Source organism: Lontra canadensis, unplaced genomic scaffold (genome assembly GCF_010015895.1).
Source record: "Lontra canadensis isolate GAN:19392208 unplaced genomic scaffold, GSC_riverotter_1.0 scaffold10, whole genome shotgun sequence".
Taxonomy (NCBI): domain Eukaryota; kingdom Metazoa; phylum Chordata; class Mammalia; order Carnivora; family Mustelidae; genus Lontra; species Lontra canadensis.
This window is the reverse complement of record NW_022631004.1, coordinates 14,958,184-14,983,236: the sequence shown is the minus strand read 5'-3', so window position 1 is coordinate 14,983,236 and position 25,053 is coordinate 14,958,184. Positions and strand designations below refer to the sequence as shown.

Sequence of the window (25,053 nt, the reverse complement as noted above, 5' to 3'; positions counted from 1 at the left end):
TCCTGACCCTTCACTTCCATTCCCTCCCCTCGGTGTCCATCTTCAGATCTTATCAGTGAGGGGAGGGAGTGTTTGGGACTGGAGGACTCTGCCAAGCAGTCTTCCCCTCCCTCCTTCATCACAGCTCTTGCTGAATCTCGTCTTTAGGAAAGCTGTTTTCATTTTCCCCCTCAGTTTGGACCGTGGAGCTATAACTGGATGTAAAGATTTCCTCTAAGTAAGGTAGGCTTCTCCTGTCGTTGGTACCCGAGGCAGCAAAGGAAGAGAGAAAAAAAATGGATGAAACAGTTTAAAAACTGAGGGGTTTTTGTTTGTTTGATTTTTGTTTTTTAATGTTTTATTTTGGTATAGCTTTCCCTGTCCCTGTCAGCTCCTCTCTCCTTTTTGGTGGTGGTGGCCTCCTCTGGCCTCTGTCCTCCCACTCCTCCATCTTGTGGCTGTGGTGTTGGTCCTTGACATGTGGTCTGTCCTTGGGGTTGCCCCAGTTGTTTCTTCCCAGAGGTTGGGGGTGGCTTGTGAACCGATCAGCGACTATGCCTGTTTTCTTCATCTCCGTGTTTCTCCCTACTTCCCAGCCCACCTGGGCAGCAGACTCTGACAGGAGGGAAGTTCCATAGATGTGCATTTGGAACTAACAGGACTGATTTCCAAAGAAGTGATTTGGGGAAACCATTTATTCCAGGGATGTTACCCCTTTTGTGAGTATTTCTTGGAATTACCTTTGGAGTCTGTGGTGCCTGCTTTGGACAGCCTTAATGACACGGAAGCTGCACTGTGCTCATTCAGTGCTGAGTCCCTTGAGCGATGTCTGTGGTCCAGTGAGATCACAGGGGCAAAGCTCATGGCCTGACTGGTGAGGAAAATAGCTTGGATTTAATTACGTGGCTTTTAAGCTGGTTGTGAAAGCAGTTTTGTAATTTCAGAGTGCGTTCTTGTGCGATATCCACATTGTGGTAGTAGGCCTGTAGCGTGACATCTTGGAGGACATTATTAAGTTGGATTTGGAAAACTTTCATTTGTTTGAAGAAATCTGTCCTGTTACCTTCTGGTCCTCCCAGGTTCTGACCTTACCAGGGGCCAAAAAAAAAAAAAAAAAAAAAAAAAAGAGAGAAGAGGGAGATAAATCCCATCTGTGAATTTGTCTTATTGGCGCCTTTTCCCCCAGCTGTCTTCCAAGTATTATTTTTACTGTTAAAAAAAATTTTTTTAAAAATGTGAAATGTAATGTTTTTACAGCAACAATATGAAATATATTTTATAAGGAATAAAATGGTACATTGTCTGATTTAATGTGTGCCTGTCCCTCTACCCTCTTCCCCTATAAAGGATAAGAATTCTGTTGGTGGTAAACAAGTGATGGCATTTGGACCAAGCGTACACGTTCATTAGCTTACAATAACAGGGACCATTACCGGGGAGGGGACAAGGCCAAGTGCTTGCTTGAATAACCCAAGTGCTTACCTGAATAGTCCAATGAAAGAGGTGCTTCCATTATTCCCATTTTACAGATGAGAAGAGGAAGGCACAGAGGCCAAAGAACTTACCCAAAGTCATAGACTGGGAAATAAAGGCACTAAGATTTATTAACTCAGGCAGTAGTCCTTTATCTGTACTGCTTGTACTACAGGACAGTGGAGAGTATGTTCTTGGCTGTGTTCCTGAGCTTGTTGATGACTTTGGAAAAAGTCGTATTCTGCTTATGGGATGGGTTCTAACCACAGGGAGCAACACGGGGCACTCCCTGAGTTCATCGATCCCATGTCCTGTGATGGCCCAAAGGGCTAAATAAAGCTGGTCCCATCCTTGCTGTACGGGGACGGCTGTATGTAGCTTCTAGGACCCAAGCGTTTCCGGGAGTGGGACCTAGGGACCCCTAATGGGGCCTGACGGTGAGAGTGATGTGCCCCCAGACCCCAGGGCTGGATTATGTCACTCAAGCCCCAGCAACTGGTAAACCTGGTATGGGGGTGCTCTTGCCTTTTTTCCCTTACCTTGTGGTAGAGCAGAGGGCTTCTTTCTGCCCCCTTTTCCTTGCCCCCCCACCCCCCAGAAAAGTCGCAGTAGAATCCATTACTGAGCTGCAGTTTGCCCAAGCCCCTCTACATCGGTTGTGACTTCCAGCTGCACATGCTGCATTGGCACCTCCCAGGCTCATCCTGATGGCTGCATGCACACACTCTTAACTTGCCAGCTTCCAGTTGGGTTTGACCAACAGGTGAGACCAGACTGGAGTTTGAAGGGCCGGGGGAGAGAGAAGTTGGGGTATTGCATCTCCAGGCCATTCCTGCAGCACACAGTGTCTGAATGGCTATGGGGCCCAGGGTTGGGGGGATGGAGCTACAGTTCTCCCTCGGTTCCAGTAGTAACCCCCCTCACCAGGACTCCCCAGCTTCCCGGAAGAGCTCCTTACCCTCCCTTACTGGTTTCCTATCACTTGGTCTACACTGTAGACGTTTGACTCTCCTTGCTTACCCTGTCTGGGTGTGTTTCTTCGCCTGACAATACCTTAACATGTTGGAGATAAAAATGATACCAGCAAGCTCTTCTAAGCTCTGCCCCTTTCCTTGTGTCTCCACCCAGTGGCCCCGAACCGGCAAGATCTGCATCACCTGGTACTTGTTAAAAATGCAAATCCCTCCTGAGTCAGAAATGGGGTGCTGCCCCAACAGTGGTGCCGATCCCGCACTTGGATCCCGAGACGCAGTGCAGTCAGGGCGTTTAGGCTTCTGTGTTCTTGCCCCGTCGTGCTTTATATCGAGCAGGGCCATGTGCTTTTTGCCTCTCCTTCCCAAGAGAGGCAGCTCTGATGGCGTGTCGAGTCTGGGCTTCTCAGTTACCTCACTTAAAAACAGCCAGCCAGTTTATTAACCATTTGCTCAGTAGAAGTTTAATGGAGAAATATCTGTTTAAAACAATCCGTCCAAAAGAACAACTCTTTTACAAACAAGTTATGGCAGTGACAAGTCAAAACCCCAGGCTTGATTTCCTATTCCTTTGACCCACCCCTGGAAGAAGAAAGGGGAGTGAGAAGGAAGGATGGGGTCGTTTATGTGTTAGCTGGAGGAATTACAAAAATACACTCTGATGTAGCAACAAGGTTGTCATGAAACATGCCATGGGGGGGGGGGCGGGGGAGTAGGGGTTGGACGGGAAGGTTCTCTGCCCTGGGGACAGGAGCCGGGACTGGGAGGCAAAGCCTGCCTCAGTGCCTTGGGAAAGGAGTCCCGATTCCCAACTGGCAGGTCTGGGGCTGGAGACATGCTGTTTTGGGGATCACTTGGACACCTGGGGAGACAGAAATGATTAAAATGACAAACCCAATAGTTTCTCTGACCTTTCAATCCTATTTGCCTGAGCAATAGCAGGGAGGCAATGAAAAGCTTATCAGCCAAATAAAGAGCTTTTAAAGCAGCAAGTAGGGTTCCCTAACTTCCTCTATATACCTGATTTTTCTGGCCTCAAGTCTGCTGGCAGGACTCACAAAATAAAGAGAAGCTCTGTGAGCTGGGATTTGAAAGGCATAGCAGAGACCCCATGTCCAGAAACAGCTCTCTGATCCCTGGTTTTTGGAATTCATGTGCAGTAATTTCATTTCTTGAGGCTAAATAGTGTCCTCATTTATAGCTCTTACCTGTCTCTGTAAACTGGATTTCACCAGTTCCTCACTGTGAATGAATTTGCTCACTTTCCACTGTCAGGAAGGGCCAAGGTGTGGGGCAGAGGATAGAGTAGAAAAGGGACAGGGAAAGGGACAGGAACTAGACACCCCCTTGCACAGTTCTGTCTAGGACTGGACCTGCATGTCAATGTCCCTCCTTCCTAACACATCATTACACCTTCTGAGTAGGGTTCTTTATCCCATTTTGGTGTTAGGAGGCCCCACTTCCTAAAGCCTTCCAAGTATAGGTTGGTGTTGGGTATCTCAGAAGTCCAGAACAGCCCGGCATCAGGATCCCCCACGATGGAGACATCTCGGGCATGTGTAGGGCTGGTTGGGGTGTGCGTGTAGGTGAATGAAAACAGGGTTTAAGCTTCCTGGTGTGGATTTGTAAGTACATATTCCTATTGGAACTCAGCCACCATGAATGTGTGCAAAAAAAGGAAACAGAGAGACGGTTGCAGAAAGAGGAAGGAGAGCAATCAATGATAGACCCAGATGAGCTGGTTAACGTTTCCAATGGTTCCGTCAAGAACTTTATATCTTTAGCAAAGCAGCAGACAAAAGCTAGTTACGTTATGTTTCACTGCCTCTCAGCTGGAAGTTTAATAGAAAACTAGCAAAATCAATTGAATAGGAGCAGAAATCTCTCTCTCTCTCTCTCCTTTTTTAATTGATTCCTGTTAAAGTGACTGGTTTCAAACTGTCTTTAGGTAAAGAAAATAATTATGGTTCGGAATTAGACAAGAGCCCCAGTGTTCCTTAAAAGCCACTTTAAGAAGAAAGAATGTCTTAGATTTGAAAGAATTCAATCCATGCCCCTTCTGAAGGATATACTGTGTTAGGTACTGTGCAAATATGGCTTAGGAAGAAATAGGATGCTTGTTAAGGATCCAAGAGTATGACTTCAAAAACAATGCGGATTAATTCAGGGCCTTTGGAGATTAGTCATTCTGCTAAAATACACATGGCTGCCTACTCCTCACAACTTAATACTGATGTCTGTATTTGGCAATGGGCCTTCTGCAAACCAACTTACCTGCAAAGAGCTATGTGGGCTGTCCCTATGCTGAATTGTGGGTGCCAAAGATTAACATTTTTATTAATATGCTTTGAAGAGTATTAATGATCTTGCTACCTTTGACATATGGGAAGCACAATAAAACAGCATATATAGACTTTTTTCTTTTTTTTAATGCCCCGAGTCAGGGAGAAGTCCCTCTTGGGTAATGTTTGGGGAATGTTTTTGACCAACTGATTAGTTTTTTCCATTAGGGTAATTTCTAGCCAGTTAAAGAAGAGGTATGAGGCCCTGTAGATAATCAGATTCCCATATATGAATTAAGGCACACATGCTTGATGGGTGGGATTTTCTTAGATTTTTCAGAAAATTCTACTGAGCTAGTTTCCTACGCCACTTGAAGTTCTGTACAGGTTGATGGGCTGGGAAAAGTGGAGTTTGTAACGACTGGGCAATAAATGAGGAGTTTTGATGTTTTTTATCTGATTTGTAATACAGGGCGTGTATAAGCATTCCCACGGTGTGGCGGGGGGGGGGGGGGGGGGGGAGGACAGGAGGGAGAGAGGAGTGAAAGCAAGCAAGGAAGTAAACAAAAATAAAACACAAATGGCCCCTGGGTAAGAACTGAAGTGAAGAAAGATGACGATCTCTTAGTCTCTGTTCTAAAACTACATGGTCGGATGGGCCACATTCTCCACACCTTGCTCAGTAATGTTGCCACTGACCTCAGGGACACTGAAAAGGTGGCAGGATGGACAAATGAGGAGTGGAAGAGAGAAAAGCTGAAAGTGTAACTCCTGGTCCTAACGAGAACTCCTTGACAGGTGGAAAGTGGGAAAGGGCAGTGGTTTCTGTGGAATCCAGCCCCCTTGAGATACAGGGGGTAGGGGAGAGGAGAGCTAATCTGTCTTCAAAGGTGAAATAGCAACATCACGGCCACAGAAATCAGACCGCAAATGGCTAGGGGTAGGTCCAGCTCTAGGTTCTTAGAGATGGTCTCTGAAGAAAGGTGAACTGAACAGTTGCTATGGCAACTGGATAGGCAGATTAGTCCACTTAACTGTCCCCATAGTAACTGAGCTCCTGGAGAGCTATAGAGGAATTAGTTATCTTAACATGCTACTATTATCCCCATGGTAACCAATCTCTAAATGGCAGTGGTCAGCCTTAAGGAACAATGCTAGGGAAATCTTTGCTCCCTAGAGAAGGGGTGGGTAGGAGGCGGGTGGGAGGGTGGGGAGGGAGGTGAATAGAAACCTCCTCCGCCTCCCAGGAGCCGAACACCTTGAGGCGGGGTGCAGTGTGTGTATGTATTTGGGGGCTAATGTGCTTCCAGGCATGGGAGGAAGGCTAAGACAGTTGGGTATATAAGGTTTCTTTTTACCCCCAGCTCATTCACACCCAACTCACTCATGGTTGAAGGGGATGCGGTGCAGCTGGGAGGGGCTCCCCTTCCGGCTACACATGACCATTCTGATTCAGGGTGCGCCGGCGCTGGCTGGACTGCATGCTCAGGACCAGGTACTGCCTCATAAACTCACTGAACCGCTTCTGGTTGGCCAACTTCCGGGCCGACTTCCGGGCCCCGGTGAAACCCCCAAACCTCTTCTGCAGCTGCTTCCGCTCCATGTCTCCAGCTGGATCCATGCCGGGCTCTGTCTCTTTCTGGGCTGGGATGAGGCTCCTGATGCGAGGCATACGCTTCAGCTCCATCTCGGAGGCGCTTGGCTGGTAAAGGGCAGCTGCCACGTGCTCTGGGTCAGCAGGGCTGAGCTGCCAGGAGCCCCTGGCCATGACCTTGGTGCATGGAGTCCAGAGAGGGCTGCTGAAGACCTTCCCTTCACACTCAAGGATGCACACCTGCAAAGACAGAGGTGGGAGAAAGGAGAAGGATTGGGAATGTCTCTTAGTCCAAGGCAATGAGATAAAGTCCTTCCACTGGATACAAAATCCGCATCAGTACCAATGCAAGTGATTCTGAAGCATCTCTTTATTAAGGACCGTGTAGCACTTTCACATGGCATTACTTAGGTTCATAGAATTTCAGAGTTGCAGAGATACAGAAAACTATCTGCCTCAGCTCTGTCATTTCACAAATGAAGAAACTCAGGGCTCAGGTGAGATTAATTTACCCAGGTGACACAGAAAGTTAATGCAGAATGAGTGCCCCAAGCTTCACCCAGTTAGAGCCCTAGCTGAGTTTTCGGAGCCAAGCACAACTCACTTGTGGGTCACGCATAAAGAAGAATTTTATTTTGTTCTCTTATCAGGCTTGAGAGAGGCCAGTTGATTTAAGAAGGTGTGGATGTCAAAGCATGTACTTAAATCTGCCTGGCTATTTTAGGATCACCATGTTAAGATGAACCCTGTGTTGTTCATTTTTCAGCCCACATATACTAGTTATCATTACCTGGGCTTCAGTTATGGAAAACGAGGCTCAAGACCCTTTGGAAGGTAGGCAGGTTGGCATTAAGGTTTAGCTGGGGAAGAGGGGCCGACAGATGCTGTTCAGTGGACCTTCCAGGCCCCTGGCAACTTCTAGTGCTGCTCTGTCTCTGCAAGTGTCTCCCACTTCTAGTCTAGACCAAGAGGCTGACCATGATGTTTCCATACCCCTCCTGAATGGTCTTGACCTTGGCCTTGCCTCCCGTATTCCTATCTCTGATTAGGTCTTTTGGAAGCCTCTAACCTCCAACTTCTTTTAATATTGCTGTTTTGGCTTCACCCCAAATGCTTCTCTGTGTTTCTGTCCTCAGCCAGATGAAAAATCCCACTTCAACTTGACCTTGCTGTCATGGACAGCCATGGAGCTCTTCATCAAACCTTGGAGCTCTTACCTGGCTTACAGGGCATCAAGAGTTACTGCTCTGTCTGGATAGCTGTGGGACATCAGGAGACTGGTGTGTGTGGCTGGTACCCCCTATCTGGGGAGCAAAACCCTAACCCTGGTGTTCAGAGTGGCATAGATGCCCCATATGGGCAAAGTTTCCAACCTGATCCCTAACCAAGGAGTGCGATGTGCCTGCAGCAAAATCATACGCCTCACAGCTGTCTCACCATACCCCTCAAAATGGCTCCTCCAGTCCTACTTCTCCTGCAACTCTTTACCACCCCTGACCCTGACCCTCTTTTGTCCCCGCCAAGCTACTCCAAGACGTGGTCTGCACTCACGCCTCCGTCTCAGCATCTTCCATTTTTGCCTCATCTCCTTGTAATCTGCTTCCCGCCCTCATCTTCCACTAACTGCCTTCTCAAAGACCACCAGTGAATTCAGTCACCAGATACAATTAGCCCTCATTCTCAGACTGTGCTGCCTTTGGCAATGCAGACCACACCCGACTGAAATTTCTCTGACACTGCGCTCACCTCTCAGACTGTTTGTGCTCTTTCTTCCTGTATTCCTAAGATTCTATCTTTAAGATCCTTTTCATCTCTCTTTATAATCTGCCCCTTGGTAACTGTTCATTGCTGTGATTTTGGTCATTTCTTTCAGGGGATCCCAGGTTTGTACGTCCAGGACCTGACATCTATTGAATTCCCGACACTTCCCTGATCCCTGTCTGGTACATCCACCAAAGTGTCTGATTAGCACTTTAAATGCAATTTGTTAAGAATTCCCTTCTGGGGGCACCTGAGTGGCTCAGTGGGTTAAGCCTCTGTCTTCGGCTCAGGTCATGATCGCAGGGTCCTGGGATCGAGCCCCGCATCGGGCTCTCTGCTCAGCGGGGAGCCTGCTTCCTATTCTCTCTGTTTGCCTATCTGCCTACTTGTGATCTCTGTCTGTCAAATAAATAAATAAAAAATTTTAAAAAATTCCCTCTGGGGCAGAGACTGCCAGTTGTCCGTTCCATACCCATCTCCCCTCTTCCTTCTTAACAGAATACTTGCTTTCTTCCTGAAGACCACACATAAGTTTCTCAAACACCTTTGTAGCCAGAGGCGGCTGCTGACATATACCTGGAAGTGACCAGGCGTGGCTTCCGGGAAAGCAGAAGGCTGACTTACCTGGGGAGAGCATCCTTTTCTCCTTCTTTCTTCCCTTCCTCCAGGCTCCTGCTTAGAATGTGGGCATTTTGGCTGGTGCTCAATTGGCTATTTTGATGTCATGAACTGACTCAGGGGACGGAAGCCCTGTGACAGGGGCACCCGTATAAAGGTAAAGTAGAAAGAGAAGGAGCCTGGACGTTGTGGCAGAGCTGTCATTCTGGCCCTGAATTGTCTACCTCCCAACTTCCTCACAAGGAACCAAATCTCCATCTTATTTAAGCCACTGTCACTTTAGGTCTTTCTTACTAGCAGGTGATTTTAATTATGTGATATACAGTCTCTGCCTTAAGTCTGCTCTTCTGCTTGGTCTGGGTGTGAATTCAAATCCTCTCAGAACTTATTTATTTGAGAATGAGAGTGAGAGAATGGGGGTGGCGGCGGGCAGAAGGAGAGGGAGTCTAGCAGACTCCCTGCTGAGCGTGGAGCCTGATGCCAGGTGGGGCTTGATCCCATGACCCTGAGATCATGACCTGAGCTGCAATCAAGAGTCAGATGCTGAGCCACCAGGGTGCCCCTCAGAGTTTTGGACGTTGGGGAGAGTATGTGCTAGGGAGAGTGTTGAGAATTGTGTAAGACTGATGATTCAAAGACCTGTATCCCTGAAGCAAATAATGCATTATGTGTTAATTTAAAAAAAAAAAAAGACAGAATTCAAGATCCAGTTAAATTCCTGAGGAATTAGAACAAGGGTTTAAAACTTATTTTTACAAAGCTCAGGTAATTCTGGGCTATCTTTGTAGGTTTGGAAACCACTGACATAGTCCATGTTCCCATGTTATGATGAGGTTCAGTAATGTGTCCCAAACTACACCGTTAGACAAGATATTACCTGAACAAGAACCCAAATGTCTTGAGTTCCAACCCAGGACATCTCCTATTCCATGAGCTCTGTGCCCTTGCAAGGCAAATCAGTGCACATGAGTACAAGAGTAAGGGTTTTGCGAGACTAAAACATAAAGCTCTGATGGGAAAAGTGCTTGTTTTCTGCCGGACCAGAGAGGAGAAAGAGAAAGAAGCCAGTGGGAGTGCCGTTCTTCTTCTCCGATAAGTTTTCTAAGGTGCAGCCCTTGTGGAGTCCCCCTACCCCCCCCGCCGCCCCACCCTGGCTAGCCAGAGGTAGTGACGGTGGTCCCTGCTGAGACACAAGTTGTGAGCATGTCTTTTCCATTTCGACTTTCCTCAGAGATGCTGACAGAACTAGTATCAGTGCCAACTCAGCAGAGTTATGTAGAGAAATCCCTTTTTCACACCCACAGTGTCACTGGGTACAAAAGAATGAATGGGAAGCAGCTTCTGTAGGTGGGGAGGGCAGACCTGAACACAAAGGTAGCTACAAACCTGGGGGTTCTTCAAGACTTGCTGCTGGTTTGTTAGAACACAGATCCTTAACCTATACTCCTGGAGATGCTCATCTAGTAAGTCCAGGGTGGGGCCCAGGAATGGGCATTTTTAGCAAACACCCAGGTGAGTCTGAGGCTGGACTGTACTTTGAGAAATCCTACTTTGGAACATGCCCTGAGGAGGAAGGGGTCATCCCGCAATACAGCGGTTGGAGTCTTCTTCAGAGGGAGGGTTGCTTGGGTCTATATTTAGCTTGTTCCTGAAATACTTTGAAGAAAAGCAGGTAGAACCAACTTGTACGCTTTCAGATCATCGTCCTACTGGCTGATTACTCTTAAGCCCTGGGTGTCTAGTGGGGGCAATTTTGTCCCCAGGGGACATTTGGCAATGTCTGGAGACATTTATGGTTGTTATACGGTGGGTGGGGGAAGGGATATGCTACTGCTAGCCAACAAGCAGAGGCCAGGGATGCTGGCAAACAGTCTACACTGTGCGGGTCAGCCCCCTGTAATTACCCAGCCCAAAGTGTCTGCAGTGGTGAGTGGGAGGAGTCCTACTCTACAGGGTCAAGGGGAGAGCAGGGAGGCACGGGGAGCACTGGGAAAGCCGGCAGAAGGGTAAAAGTTTGGAGCTCACACGGACTTGGAGCAGACTTGGTCCGCTGCCCTCAGAATAGGAGCCCCAAATGCTTGTGGAACGATTCTGCTCCTTCCATTTACAAGAACAGGTGGAGATTGTTAAGCCTGGAGGCTATTAGATCTTCTGTGAGCCCCTGGGTTTCTAAGCCCAGATGGTAATTAGATTAGGTGTCAATCAGAGAAAATGCAAATCTATGATCAAACCAGATGCATGGGCTATACAGAGACTCAACATACTGTTAGAGGAATTAGATGCGAACAAAATCATCTCAACTCTTGATTTAGGAGAAGGTTTTGGGCAAATGCGAGGAAGCCAAATTCACAACAGCATTTGTAGCAGCAGATGGACAAATGAGCTTAATGCCTAACCCTCCGGTCTAAGGGACCCACCGGCCTCTTTCCAAAGATTGGTTAATGGCCTAGTAAGTGAGCTGGACACATTTCCCAGCCCACACGGATGACATTGCTATATTAAGCCAGAGCGTGGATGAGCATCTGGAAAGTCTCAGACTGGTGCCAAATTGATCTGTAAAGCTGGGTACAATTGTGAGGAAACTGAGCAAAGGGCCATTGGATGTCTGGGATCGAAAATTAGGGAAACAGAGGCACGTGAGCCCATTGGAAGGAAAAGAAGAGGCTCATCGAGATTGCCAAGTTTCTGCCCCTAAAGAATCAAATCACTTCTGACCAAGAGATATTTGCGAGCCGCTTGTTGTAGGAGGTTCTGTTAGAATGTCTGAGGGCTAACACTAGCAGGCAAGTAGATGAATGGTGCAAGAGAAAAACATATTATGAACTCCCACTGAAAATCAACTAGTAAGAGTTTTCATGTATTGAAGGGTAGAAAGCACTAGAAGTTAGTTTCTTTTGCTATTAATCAAGTTTCAGGAAGTTGTAAATTAATTTCCCAGACCTTGAGGGTTACCTTCTCATTTGTCTCTAAAACAACTCGGTGAGTCTAGTTGTTTCAACATAAGCTGATGGCGTAAGCACCATTCATAATGAGGAGGAAGGATGCCCAAGACATCGCAACGGGTTTGGGTGTCTGAGTCATTTACCGACCAGAATGATAGTCTAACAAAAAGCCAGCCATCATGGAACTTCTTGATAAAGCTAAGGATGTCAGGGGTCCTGGGAATCGCTCAGTATTACATAATTTAGTGGAGGGATTGGGAAGGTGATCCTTGCTGAAACATCTAAGATCCCCCAGCCCCCATAATTCACAGAGTTGGAAAAGGCTTGCAAGATTTGGAAATGAGATGCGGTTGTGAACATTCTAAGCATTTCACCAAACTTTTAAAAGTAGGTTAAAAGTGAATACAAACTAGAAACAAAACAATCAGGCAGTCAGGTCCTCTGAGGGTCAGCAGGCACTTTGAAGGATTTATCCCTCACTGGGAGGCTCTAACTGGCCATTTTCTGGCCTGTTTCAAAGAAGTATCTATCAGTGTTGTCTGGACCTCAGAGATTTAAGATGGTAGGGAGGGATGGAAACACACTCCAGATTCTCCTGCGTCTGCAAGTATGGACCCATTAGGAGACCAAGGGTCTTGTAGTCTTACAATTTCCACGGCTCTGTGTCAGGCTCTGTGCTGCGCACTGTGGATCGCCAGCACAATCAGAAAAGGACGCTCATACCTTATGGTGAGAGACTAGCAGACACAGGTATCTGTAAGGATACAAAGGAGCAAGGGGCTGGCAGTATTGGGGGCAGGTGGAGAATCAGCACAGTGTTCTCACAGGTGAAGTTTAATCTGAGTTTTGAAGTAGGAGTATTGGATGAAGGAGGATGGAGAGAATCTTGGGCGTCACTTGTGTTTATGGAGTGGGGAGAGGAACAGGAGGCCAAAAGGAAGTAGAAAAAGAGGAGGCAGAATTGTGCATAACTTCCCATCTCGTCTAGATGGCAAATTGAGAATTGAGCAGAGTGGTGATTATCAGATTATCAACTGGTCACTGGTTTACACGTAAAGTAAGTTGTCTGCTCTGTTTACTAAGACCAGGGAAAAGTGGTTTGTAGATGCACTTTTAAACCTCTCTGAGCTGCACAGCAAAGGCCTGTGGGTCTTCTGTGTTCCCCCAAACTGTTTTCTCAGTTCCTTATATGCCACTTGCTTCCCGGTCATGCATTCGCTTGGGTGCTCCCTGCCTCCCTCCACCCCCTGCAGCACTCTCCCTGCCTCTTCGCTCCCACTCCTTAGGTCTCCTTAGACATGTCTGTTCCTCTAAAAGCCCCAAAAGTCTAGGATGCGGGCTACTGCTCTGTGCTTCCCCAGCACCCAATAATTAATTTGTCTTGGAGGGATTGTGGGATCTTCTTTCCCACCGCTTGCAAACTCCGTCCATCTGCTTACCTTTGGATCCCTTGGCCTGGCTCTGGTCTCGGCATACAGTAAATGCTCAGAAAAACCACAGTGGATGAATGAGAAGGAAGTATAAACTTTGGATGGGTTATCTGGGGATGCTCTTCATGACGTGGTAGTTATTATTGTTCAGAAAATAGGCTAAAAAACCACAGAGCAGGTGTGGGAAGAGCTTGGGGTTTGGGTCTGTAGGGGCTGCATCTGCTCATTGTTGGTGAGCTAGCCCACGTGAAGGTATGGACTATGTTTGCACACTTGCCTTAAGGGACTATTGTTACTTTTGGTTGTTTTTAAAGGCTGAGGAGTTTGAGGGATGCCTGGGTGGCTCATTCAGTTAAGTGGCTGCCTTGGGCTCAGGTGATGATCCCAGGGTCCTGGGATTGAACTGTGCATTGGAGCTCCCAGCTCAGCTGGGGGTCTGCTTCTGCTTCTCTCTCTGACCTTCTACCTGCTTGCGCTCATGCTCTCCCTCTCAAATGAATAAATAAAAACATCTTTAAAAAAATAAATCTTAAAAAATATTGAAGTGTTTGAAATATGGCATCTTTTTTTTTTTAAGATTTTATTTATTTATTTGACAGAGAGAAACAGTAAGAGAGGGAACACAAGCAGGGGAGAGGGAGAAGCAGGCTACCCCGCTTGGCAGGGACCCTGATGCGGGGCTCGATCTCAGGACCTTGGGATCATGACCTGAGCCAAAGGAAGATGCTTAAAGACTGAGCCACCCAGGCGCCCCCAAATACAACATCTTTTGAAAGAAGTCTGACTACCAAGAAAAAATAATTGAGTTATACTTTATGTCATATCGGAATAACTATTTAGACTGACATGAAAGCATTGAGAAAGCAATTTATTTAGTGAAAAGACATCTAATGCCAGATTTGCACCTCAAATTCAAACCTTAAAGTATGAGGAAACATTTAGGGATTCATTGTAGAATGAATTGGAGGGCATTGGAGGGCAAAGTGCATGTTCAACAGGAGGGGAAGAGTTAAACAAACTAAGCTGTATTCATAGAAAGAAAGAAGTTAAAGTAAAATAACATGGGGGAAATTATGCTGGTATAATATAACAAGTGAAAAAACTAGGGTTCTTTCTCTGACAGGTGGGATTCAAGATAATTTTCTTTCTTATAGGCTTCTCTGAATTTGCCAAAGTCTCCAAAATGAGTGTGCATTATTTTAATAATGGGAACAAAATAGCAGCACACGCAGGCCTTTATTTGAATGTGGAAAAGTGGTAAGATGTCAGGGTGTGCACTTAGGAGATGCGGAGGGTCGGCTTCTGGGGCCTGCTGACCACATGACACCAGATGAGTCACGTGACCTCTGGGCAAGGCCGGAACTTCTCATTCTGGGTCTGGAGGAAGGAGGGAGGAGAAGAGGGGGATGCTCCAGGGCCTACCTCAAGGCTGAAGCTGTCGAGAGCCGGGCGGAGCTTCTCTCGGCAGGTCAGACAGTCCTTCTGGCAGCTGCCGGACACACTGGAGAAGAGGCTAAGCAGCAGGAGGTCACAAAGCAGGATTTTCATGGTGCAGGAGCAGGAAGCCGGGGGCTAAAATGCTAAATCACAAGGAAGGGTGGGCAGCCATTAGAAGAGCCATTTTGTGGGGGCCTCACATCGGGGGACGCACCAGAGGAGATAGCACCAGAGCCCAAGATTCCCCTCCCAGAAGGACGTGGGTCATCAAGGATACAGGGGGCCTGCCCCTTGGGGCAGGGGCTAGTGTCTGGGCTCCTAGGGAGAGCACCCTTGTGATCCTTGCCACATAGCTGGCTTCAGCCTGCATAAGCGTTTCCAGGGAGCTAAAGGCCTCACTTTGCCACTTACCAATGTGGGACCTAAGATGGTCTCTCCAAGCTTCAGTTTTCATAGCTATGAAAGGGGAATGGCGGTACCTGTCTTGGCACAGGGCGGTTGCAAAGACATGAGATCCGTAAGGGAAGGTTTGCAAAGTGCCGTGCGAGAGTGAGATTTATGAATGACCCGTGTACTTAGTCTCTTCCCCCGCCAGCCTTCTGTCTCAGCCAAGGATGACCGGCGTGCCAGAATTTGCTCTTCCCAGAAGCCTCCCCGCTCTGGGCCCTTTGTTTTCTGGGCAAGGTGTGAGCTAGCTTCCTGATCCCAGGGACTCTGTGCTCACCACGCTAGTCCATGCAAAACACAGGTCCGGGTATAATTGGTTCTTTATTGAAAAATGAACCAAGACATGAAGAAATAGCTCCAACCATCATTAGTTAGATCAGTCATTGACATTCTTTATGTGGGATTGCCTGAGAGATATACAGTTTTTCCTGCTTCTCTTTAAATTTACTCTGTGATCAAGCCTCCTGAATCAGAAAGCTATTTCCTTGGACTGCATCAGTTTGTGTCCCTGTATAACAGCTTTACTTGGAGGATTAAGTGGAAAGGGGAGCAAGGGAACTTTCTGGGAACGTTGCGAATAGTACTGAGGTATGGGTCACAGGGGTATGTATATTTGCTGAATCCCATGGAATTGTACATTTTAAATCCTGTGCATTTCACTATGCGTAATTTTACCTCAACAAAGAGCCCGGCCTAGAAAAATAAAAATTATTGTCTTATTGCTTTTTCATCAGACTCTACTGAGAAATAAGCCTTGTTTGTCAAATGCAGCCTACAGACCGGCTTCAGCATCACAAGAGACCAGAATGTAGGGTCCTAACCCTGAACCTAACTCCTGAAAAGTTGGAGCTGCTTTTTTAGCAGGATCCTCAGGGCATCCAGATACATGCTAAAGTCTGAGAATCCCTGGTGGAAGATGGGCGTGGAATGGAGCAAGTCAACAAGAGAAGGAAGGGGGTCCTGTAGTTGAATTCACCACTGGCCTTGTTCTGTGTCATCCAAGTAGATCATAACAAGAGGATGTCCACGAAAAGATACTCAATCGTGTTTGTTAAGTCCATGAGGGGACATTTGAGATGGGTTTTGAATGAGTAACAGTTTGCCAAGAGGAGAAAGAAAAGGCCATGTGAGAGGCCCAGGAAACAGCCTTTTGAAAGGCTTAGAGGTGTTAGGACCACAGCCTGTGAGAGGGTGGTGAGCAGGCTGGTGTCCCAGGGCCACCTGCCTTCACGGCCTAAGGGAAGTTCCCTGTGGAAAGAGAAGTTTCGCTCAGATGGAACTGGCCCTTGTTTGCCATCCAAAGGATTTGGGCTCTACCCTCCAGATGATGGGGGTTCCAGGGCTAATGAACAATGAAGACAAACCCGATACAAAGAAACCTCTCATAGGCATTTTCTTCTCTATCCTAAGGGCCAGTGCCTTAGTTGAGACTTCCTATCTTGGTTATTGTGATGACCTTCTAATTAGTCCAGCTAATGATCTGGCCTCCCACCAAGACATCTCCAGATCTGATGACGTCACTTCATACTTAAACCCCACTGGGACTGCGTACTGCCCCGGCCCGAGTTTTCTAACTTTGTCTCCTCTTGTTCATACTGGCATCCCCTCTGGTCCTAGTGAATCATGGAGAGTTCCCATTTCTATCCTGTCTTTAATGCCTTTGAACCTTGGCACACGTTCTTCCTTTGCCCAGAATACCTGTCTCCCACTCATACTGGTACACACCTCAAGAATTATCCCCTCTGGGAAGCCAGCTCCGACCCCTGGATGGAGTTGGATGAATTTCCTCTGCTTCAAGGCATGGGGAAGCAGCACATCACAGTGGGAAGGAAGAGAGCCTCAGGGACCTGTCAACCAGGCACAACAGACCTGTATCCCTGAGCTGTGATTCGCGTTTTCTCATCTGCTCCACACTACAGACCGACTGGGTCCAGATCCCATATCATAACTCAACCCCTCAGCTTCTCATCCATAAAACCTGGACAATCACAGTACTTGTCTCACACGGTGATGAATGTGTTGGTGTTTGTAAGCAGTTAAAACAGCCCCTGGCACATAACCAGTCCTGAATAAAAGGTTATAAAAGGAAGAGCTCAAAGCATAGCCTTCACTGTATGATATCGTCATCGTCCCTTTCATGGCACTTGTGACACCGTACTGTAAGCTTGGACTTCTGTGTTTGTCCCACTGGATGGTGACTTCTGAAGGGCAGAGACCATGTTCTATAGTTCCCTGTATTTCTGGCACTGAAGATGTGCTCAGAATGTTTGCTAAGTATCTCAGGAGCATTCTTCTCCCTAGCTCACGGAGAGTTGAGGAGTGTCCAGGAGCCTCGGCCTCACCGGGCCCAGGAATCTAATGGCACAGGAACCGCTTCAGGATCTGTGGGACTGACAGCATGTCTCTTAGGTGAGTGTTGAGTTCAAGGGGGTTGGGGTGGGAACAGTGTCTTCCAGAGTGAGGCAAGATGCCATTCTCATCCCGAGCCCCACGCATGCTCCGGCAGAAGCCTGGTTACAAAGGGCTGTGAGGCGTGGTTGGAGTAGTGTCCTATGTTAAGTTTGCAGGTCAAATAGGTGTCGGTACACAAGCTATAGAAGCTCATCGCGCAGGTTCTTTTGAAGAGAAAATGCGTCTTGAATTCCGAACAGCCGCCATATAAACACGTGTTTTAAACTGAGGACTGCCCATGTCTTTTGTTTAATTTGAGACTTGCCTTTCCATTTCTTATTCTACTAAATTTCAGTCCCTCTCTTTGGGAGACATGTTTGTAGCATTTGTCCAGAATGGCATGGCTGTGCCCTCTCTGGGCACATGGTGGCAGTGTCTGCATGTCGCAGAGGAAAGGGAAGGCTAGGAGAAGAGGGACGGCTTCCTTCCTCATACACAATTGCAATACATAATGTTTGCATAGGCTGAGCTGATAAGTTGTGACAGCTGTTAATGAAATGCTCTCCGGCTGAGGTTTTTCATGAACCTCATTAACCACGGCTACTTGCACATTCAGGAAATGCCCGGTGGACTGACTGATGTTTGTTATCTCAAATTCTGGGTAAATGGGTTTTTAGGGTGAGGTGAAGAAAGAAGATGAGCTCCTGGGACATTTAGCATGTAAAATGCGTCTGGTAGCTTTCCCGCATATAAAATGTGAGCTGTCCTTGGTTTGGCATTGGGCAAACCTTCTCGAATCTACTTGGCATTAGCTTGGCCTTCCCGGCGGGTCCACGGGACACCTCTCTCTCAGGCTCCAACCTCCCTACCCTCTCTGTTCCCCCACCCCTCACTCTGAACAAGTGACTCCATCTATTGTTTAAAACCCATCCATACACAAAGCTCTTTATTCTCAGCAATTCCAAGAATCCTTAAAATGGGACTATCTCCAAGGTCTATCTCCAAGGCTGTCATATTTTGGTGAGGTCAATATAAGTGAAAGCTCAAAATAAATCTAATTATCCTCACAGAGAAGACTGTATCTTGTTTTTTTGGTACTCCTCACAACACCTAGTACCATTGTGTTCTAGGTTGAATTAGATGGTGAACTGTTCTGGAAGCTCAGTAGAAGTTTTTCATTTTTAAGAAATCTCCACGACATCGATGTGCTTTTTCTTGTAGCTCTGTGTATCAGTTAATACCAAGTAATGTGAAGGGTGGGTAGCTAATTGATTCATGATTATTAATATATTAATATTAATATAGTCATAAATATAAATAAATATACATTTAATCTTTACCCTCTGCGTGATTCTGGGCGAGTTATTTAACCTGCAAGTGTTTGTCTTCTTAACTGCAAAATGGGAATCAGGACAGGCGGTGGAGGTAGTTTATTGCAAGAAAACAACCATCAGTAAATAGAACTGCCCAGAATACGTTTGAATTTCACCTGGCTTGTATTTCGCTTGGTGAACCAAGCAAAATACACTCAGCTAACACTTCCATGTGGTGCTGCTATAATCTGGACATCTCTTATTGAATAAAGAAATGTTTAATTACCTCTTATTTCGGTAATGACATCTCATAAATTTAATTGTGCCTTGTTGCTTATGGAGATAAAATACCACTGTGTTTTAGCCTTAATCTATTTGCATGTAATCTTTCTTCCCAGGGCAATATAATTAGTTGCTTATCTGTTTGGAGGATTACGTATGAAGCTGGAAGTTAATTGAGTTTCATCTTATGGCCTCTGAGAAAGACTGTTTAAGTTTGGTGCTTTTAGTGGAGAAGGGGGGAGAGACAGCCTTCCTGCTAGAGGCATGTACGTGTATGTCTCTGTTCTTTTCAGCAACCATGTATGTAGATATTATTCTTTAAAAGTCACAAAAGATTTTTATATTCTTCTACAACCCTCGAACCAAGGGTTAAGAACATACTTCTTTTTGAGAGGAACGTAAGTTCATAGGGGTTAAGCAACTGGGCTAAGACCATCTAGCTTATAAATAGCAGAGCCAGAACTCAAACTCTGATGTGCTGACGTCAAACGGCGTGTTCTGGAAAACCATAAACTCTACGTACTGCTTCTGCTTCGGAACGGTTGGCCAGTTCTGGAGGGATCTCCCTGGTCCAGTCTCTGTCTTCAACCGTCATCACCTTACTCTCATATTTAGAATACCACATGCCAGGCGCTGAGCTAATTGTTTTGTAAGCTCCATCCTGTGGGGTAAGTGCTATTATCCCCATTTTACAGTTGAGAAGACAGAGGAGTAATGACTCAGAGTGGCAGAGGGGAGCCACAAGCCCATCTGATTCCCGAGCTCCTGCTCTCACTAGGCCACTCAGGGATCTCTGATGCTGTCTGTCTCTGGGTAGGTGAGTTCATCCTAACCATCCCCTTCTATGCTGAGCTCTGGGCTCCCTCTCATCTATTGCAACGTCCTTATTGTTGCCTGTCCTTCCCAAAGGAATTTCTTATTGCCCATAGGCACAGGGTTTGTCTTCCACACACCTCATTTCTTTGACCCATCTTAGACAGGAGTCCTACATGGGATTTTGCTAGTTCACCAGCTATTACTGAGGGAGGCCTCTTTAGTGGCCTTTCCTCCTTTCACTTACATTCATAAAGGTCCTCCTTCTGCTCTGAATTTCCACCTGCAAAGAGGGAGCGAGCATAGAGGAGGTGGAGGGCACAGCGTGTCCCGCACCCCCTACAACAGACCAAATAGGGTTGGTGCTGGTGAGCAACGAATGAGCCAGAGCCCTGTGCTTAGAAACGAGAGAGTCCTGGGCTCCAGCTTCTGCTCTGTTTCCCTGTGGGATCTGGAGTGAGGCCCTTTCTTTCTCCGGGCCTCAGTTTCCCCTTTTTCATTTGTTAAGTGGCCAGATATTTGTGCTGTCCTGGGAAGGGGAAGCAAGACGGGAGGAGGGAAGAGGAAGGGAAGATAAGGGTTTCCTGAGGAAGTGGCCTCAGGGCAGCAGCCCAGGCTCAGGAGAGGACCTGGAGAGGCGCAACAGACACATTTCCTGTCAGGGCTGCCTCAAAGCTGGAAAAAGGGATCCCTCTGAACTTTGATCTTCCTGATTCTGGCCCATGGTTCTACATAGGCGGTCAAAATAATTTAAATGGATGTTTAAAAGCTTTCATTTACTTTTATATTAAAATCACTGAATATTCTTTCATAAAGATTAGAAAATACGCATAAGCCAAAGAGCCATGAATCCAGACCAGCACTCTCCAGACTTCTTTAGCCTTCTGCCCCCAGCAATCAAACAGTTGTGAGCACACATTCCCAACTGACTCGTAAGTTATATACTTTCTAAAACCCACTAACGTGCCAATTAAGAAAGATAACAAAAAACAAGGCTTCAGTTTCCCAAAGCCCAGTGGATCACGGGGGCATCCACACCCGTTTGGGAGACCGCTGGCCTAAACTCGTTAGCGTTCAGCTGCAGGGATGCGAGTTCCTACGAAGCTGAGGACATTCTGACACTTAGCACTACAAGCCTCCTATCATGAATGTCACATGCGCTTCTTGGCTGAACGAATGAAATGATGAATGGGAATGGGGGGTGAGGAGGAAGCTCAGGACGAGTGTGGGAAGAGGGGAGCTTGGCTCTGAGCCTTGGCTGTATGATGATTCACTGACATTTTCACCCAGACTTAGACTCTTTGGGAGCAAACCTTTCACTTCATCTGCCAAGCCAGGCCCTTCAGAGCTGGGCAGGCCTCGTGTCTGCAATGCTGAGGGAGCAGCTAACAGTTGAAAACCCACAAGATCACAGAATGTCAAGACCCAACGCGATTGGAGCCTATCTAGGGAGATGCCCAGAAAATCGGCTCGACCCCAAAACTGGTGTGCCCCAGATCTCAAGGTCTGTGGTTAGTAAGAAACCCTCAGGATAGAGAGTGGGAGCACCTATAGGCATTGAAATAAAAGCGTCAAGAAAATCCAATTTGCTTAATGAATTCTCAGCCGTTGAAACTGCTCCAAGATGCTGTCGGAAGGACTCCTGTTTCCTGAGAAGGGCCCATTCCCTTCCTATAATGTCTGATGAGTAGCTCCCCCCAGACGCAGTTGCAAAATTTCTGTCCTGGGCTTCAGGAGCTGTGGGGCTATGGAGTGGAGCTCATTGAACCCTGTTGATAAAAGCATAGAACACTCACCCTAACCTTCACACCCCTACCACGCCTGGATGTGTGTGTGTTGGGGAGGGGGTGTTAGCATAAAATAAACATGGGGACAAGTTTAGTTCACTTCCTGGCACATAGTAGGTTTCAATCAAGGCTGATTCCCTTGCCCTCTTTTTGTGGCTTTGTCCTGGCTGCCACCTCCCTCCCCGAAGCCCTCAACCCATCCAAATTCTGCCTCCTGACCTGCCCAGTTCGAATCTCTGGAATCTGGGAGCACGTGCCCCTTCTTCCAAATTCCTCCAGCACTCGCTGTCTGGACCATGCAATTTAGGACTTAATTACACCCAACCTTGCGTTGTCCTCTAATTGTTTCACTGTGTTTGTGTTGTCCGACCCTTGCCCCCATTAACTGGTGAGCACCCTTGGCCCAGAGGGGGTGGTGTGCAGAAGCCAGGAAGGCTGGACTCAGTCCTCCCAGGGCTCAGACTCCCAGACACGGTGCGGAGCTGAGCTCTCACCTTCAGTTTTACCACCTGCAACGCGGAGACAATGACACCAGCTCACCGGGCTGTTTGCTGGGGATAATGGGTGCAAAAGCGCGAAGATGTAAATCGTTGCATGAGCGTAAAGGGCTGTTATCATCACCTCTGTTGAATCCACCAGAACACCCCCCCACCCCCACTCCGCCTCTCCTGCCTGGTAGAGTGTGGATGATAAATAACGGATTGATTGAATGCAGAATGGCTTTGTGACAGCTCCTGTCATTGGCTCCAGAGAGCACGGGTTTGAGCCTAATCCTGCAATGACTCCCTTCATTGACAATGGAAAATCTCCCGCATTCTCTGAATCCCTGAGTACCTTCAGCCTTCATCTGCTGAAGCAGGGGCTGTCACCCTCGCGGAGAACAGAACTGCACCCCTAGACCCCAGAGTGCAGCATAGGACCCTCGACGGGGCAGCACACATGGGCTGGTGGAAGCTGCTCCTTTTACTGAGATGGTGGTCGAGGACGGTCTCTCCAGGCACCCTCGCCTGCAGAGGACTCAGCAAGCCCAGAGGAACACTGATCCTTTCTGTTCAAGGTATCACAGCATCAGTGGAAGTGTATTGACTATTTCCCTGCCTCACTTTATAAATGGGAAAAAGGAGTGTGCGTGCGGCAGCTACCCACCGGCAGTGAGAAAGAGCAGCAATTTCTTTGGGAGGTTTTGATAAGAAGCCAGGCAGTTAATTTCCCCCATCTATGTTGAAAACTCTGGTTTAGGCTTGCTGGCAAATGCCATGCAAAGCTCATCTTTTGTTAGTCTGCTGAACAATGTTATTGGTTATAATTGGGGCAATTATGGGCTGCTCGAGGAAGCGAAACACAGATGTTTAAGCCCAGGATCAGGGTATTCAAGTCCAAAGCAGCTTGCTTTAAATAGTCCATCTCCCGAATCATCCTGCTTTACTTGAAATTCCCCCAGAACTTACCCGTGTTCAGAGTGAAATGTGGGGAGGAAAGCATGGGTAATGAAGGGAGGGGAAGTGAGATATGCAGAGAGATAGAGAGAGAGAGAGTAAGGGAGTATTTGTGTGTGTGTGTGTGAGAGAGAGAGAGAGAGAAAGAGAGAGGGTGAGAGACGCACAAAGGAGACAGAAAAGGAGGCTGAGAAAGAGCGAGAGTTTGGATGACTTCTGAACATCATATTCAGCAGGACTCAGCAGAGATCTTTAAGTGGGAGAGATGGGCAGGAGTAGAAACATGCAAAGAAAAAGAAGAAACCACCACATAATTCAGGGTCTGGATGTCCAAGGTCATCCCTGCGGAAATCTACGTGGGTCTCACACACAGTGGCCGCGTTCCGCGCTATACAGGTCGAGCGTGACGCCCCAGGTCCCGCTTCTCCCACATCATTACCAGCAATTTCTATTCAGTGCGTAAGGTAGAAGGTTTCCCGTAGGACGGAAAAATCCCACTCCAAATCAAGTCCAGGGGTATGCTGAAAACCAGCCTGAATGCACTCCGCACTCCGAGGCAAGGGAAGAAAGGAAGTCAGCCACAGAGAGGAATCACGCACAAGCCCCCTGCCCCAGTGCCTGCCCCTCCCCTCATCTCACTCCTGCATCCACCTTTTCCCAGCAGATAACAACGACATAGTCGGACCACAACCGGGTAATCAAAACTTTTTCTTATCTCCAAGTTCAGCTCCTTCTTCTGCATCTCTCTCTTCAGGATAAAAACCTCAGCCGTCCCCTCCCACCCCTTGTCTGAGCACTGAAAGTAAGAGGAATGGAGAAATAATTTTCCAGGAGGCCAGCAGCATCCACCCTGGACAAAGGAGAGAGGGTGAGGAGAGAGCCCCTGGTTGCTGTGTTCCTTCCCGGGGCTCCCAGCTGTTTGTCTTGGGGCTGGGGTTCGCATGCAGCTGCCTACCTGAGAGCTGTGGGTAGCCTGGCTCCTTCGGCTGGGAGGCTCGGTTCCGCCGGATCAGCCACACCAGCATATATATATCCTCCCCCAACCCCACGCACAGCCCTCCCCTTCCCTGCCCACCTCGATGACACATACACACGCTGACCCCCTTAATCAAGCAAGCAGCAGAACCTACAATCCTTCCTGGCTGCTCCCTGCTCCCCCCGCCCCCACCCTGGCTCTGTGCTCAGACCTGTGACACCCCCCCATCCATTCTCAAGCCTGCTTTACCTGGACTCTCTTCTGCCAGGATCCCCCAGCTGCTTTGCCTTTGCTTCCAGAGGCACGGTGAGGACTGATGGGGAGCTCTGGCAAGTCAATCAGAAAAAAAGGCTCCTGGTGACAGTGACGAGGCAGACCCCAATTCTGGAGTCTCCTTGAACAACCTTTTTGCCTGAGGAGTAAAGAAGAGGGACCGGGCAGAAGGAGGGGAATCTCACGCCAAGCTCCCACAGGCACAGAGAAGCCCAGAACTGAGCTAAGCCAAGCCCCTTCCACTGTCCCTACCCCCACAGACGGCAGCAGTTAGGCCACTCAGGGGAGAGGCTCTTACCTGCCATGGGTCACGCCAGGAGGCACTTTCACAGGTGCCCACAGCATGGCACAATGTAAAACACTGAGCCTTTACACTCAGAAGGAAGTGTCTGAAATTCTGGCTCTACTGTCAGAACAAGTTACTTCTCTTGGGGAACCTCGGGTCCTCCTTCTGTAAAATGGGTGTGATACCTCCCAGGACCATTGTGGGGAGAAAAATGAGATTCTATTAGTATTTGGAACATATGAGACCTTTAATAAATGAGTCCTGCACCCCTTCATCCTTTTCACATTAAATAATACCCACCAAATCTAAAAATCCCATCAACATCTAGTGTCACAACAGAGTACTTTCAAAGCTGCTGCTGAATCTTAGGGTGTCATCCCCCTTGGAGTCTCAGATGCTGTTGAAGATGCCTGCACCTCTCAGGGCCGATCCTCCTTCCCTTGCCCATGGGGAAGTAGTTCATGGTCAGCCCACACAGGCGGTGCTTAGGTCCCCAGTGTCCCCAGGTTATGCTGTGCTTCTCTTTGCCCCAGGAAAATTGCAACATGATTTTCTCCTTGGC

General features: G+C 47.7%; 1 protein-coding gene across 3 annotated transcripts; it reads right to left on the bottom strand.

The window, feature by feature from the left end:
- Positions 1–3,185: 3,185 nt before the first annotated feature.
- PNOC (prepronociceptin) lies at positions 3,186–24,274 on the bottom strand. Of its 3 annotated transcripts, none has more exons than XM_032855695.1 (4): positions 24,182–24,274; positions 14,473–14,622; positions 6,090–6,539; positions 3,186–3,285 (listed from the first exon to the last, which is right to left on the bottom strand). In XM_032855695.1, the coding sequence occupies exons 2-3, from the start codon at positions 14,596–14,598 to the stop codon at positions 6,138–6,140; spliced, it is 528 nt and encodes a 175-aa protein (XP_032711586.1). In that variant the 5' UTR covers positions 14,599–14,622; positions 24,182–24,274; the 3' UTR covers positions 3,186–3,285; positions 6,090–6,137. The 3 variants fall into 3 exon arrangements, with proteins under 3 accessions (XP_032711586.1, XP_032711585.1, XP_032711587.1); XM_032855694.1 differs by lacking the exon at positions 24,182–24,274 and adding an exon at positions 23,912–23,980; XM_032855696.1 differs by lacking the exon at positions 24,182–24,274 and adding an exon at positions 23,912–23,968 and having other exon boundaries at positions 14,473–14,630.
- Between the last annotated feature and the right edge of the window lie 779 nt (positions 24,275–25,053).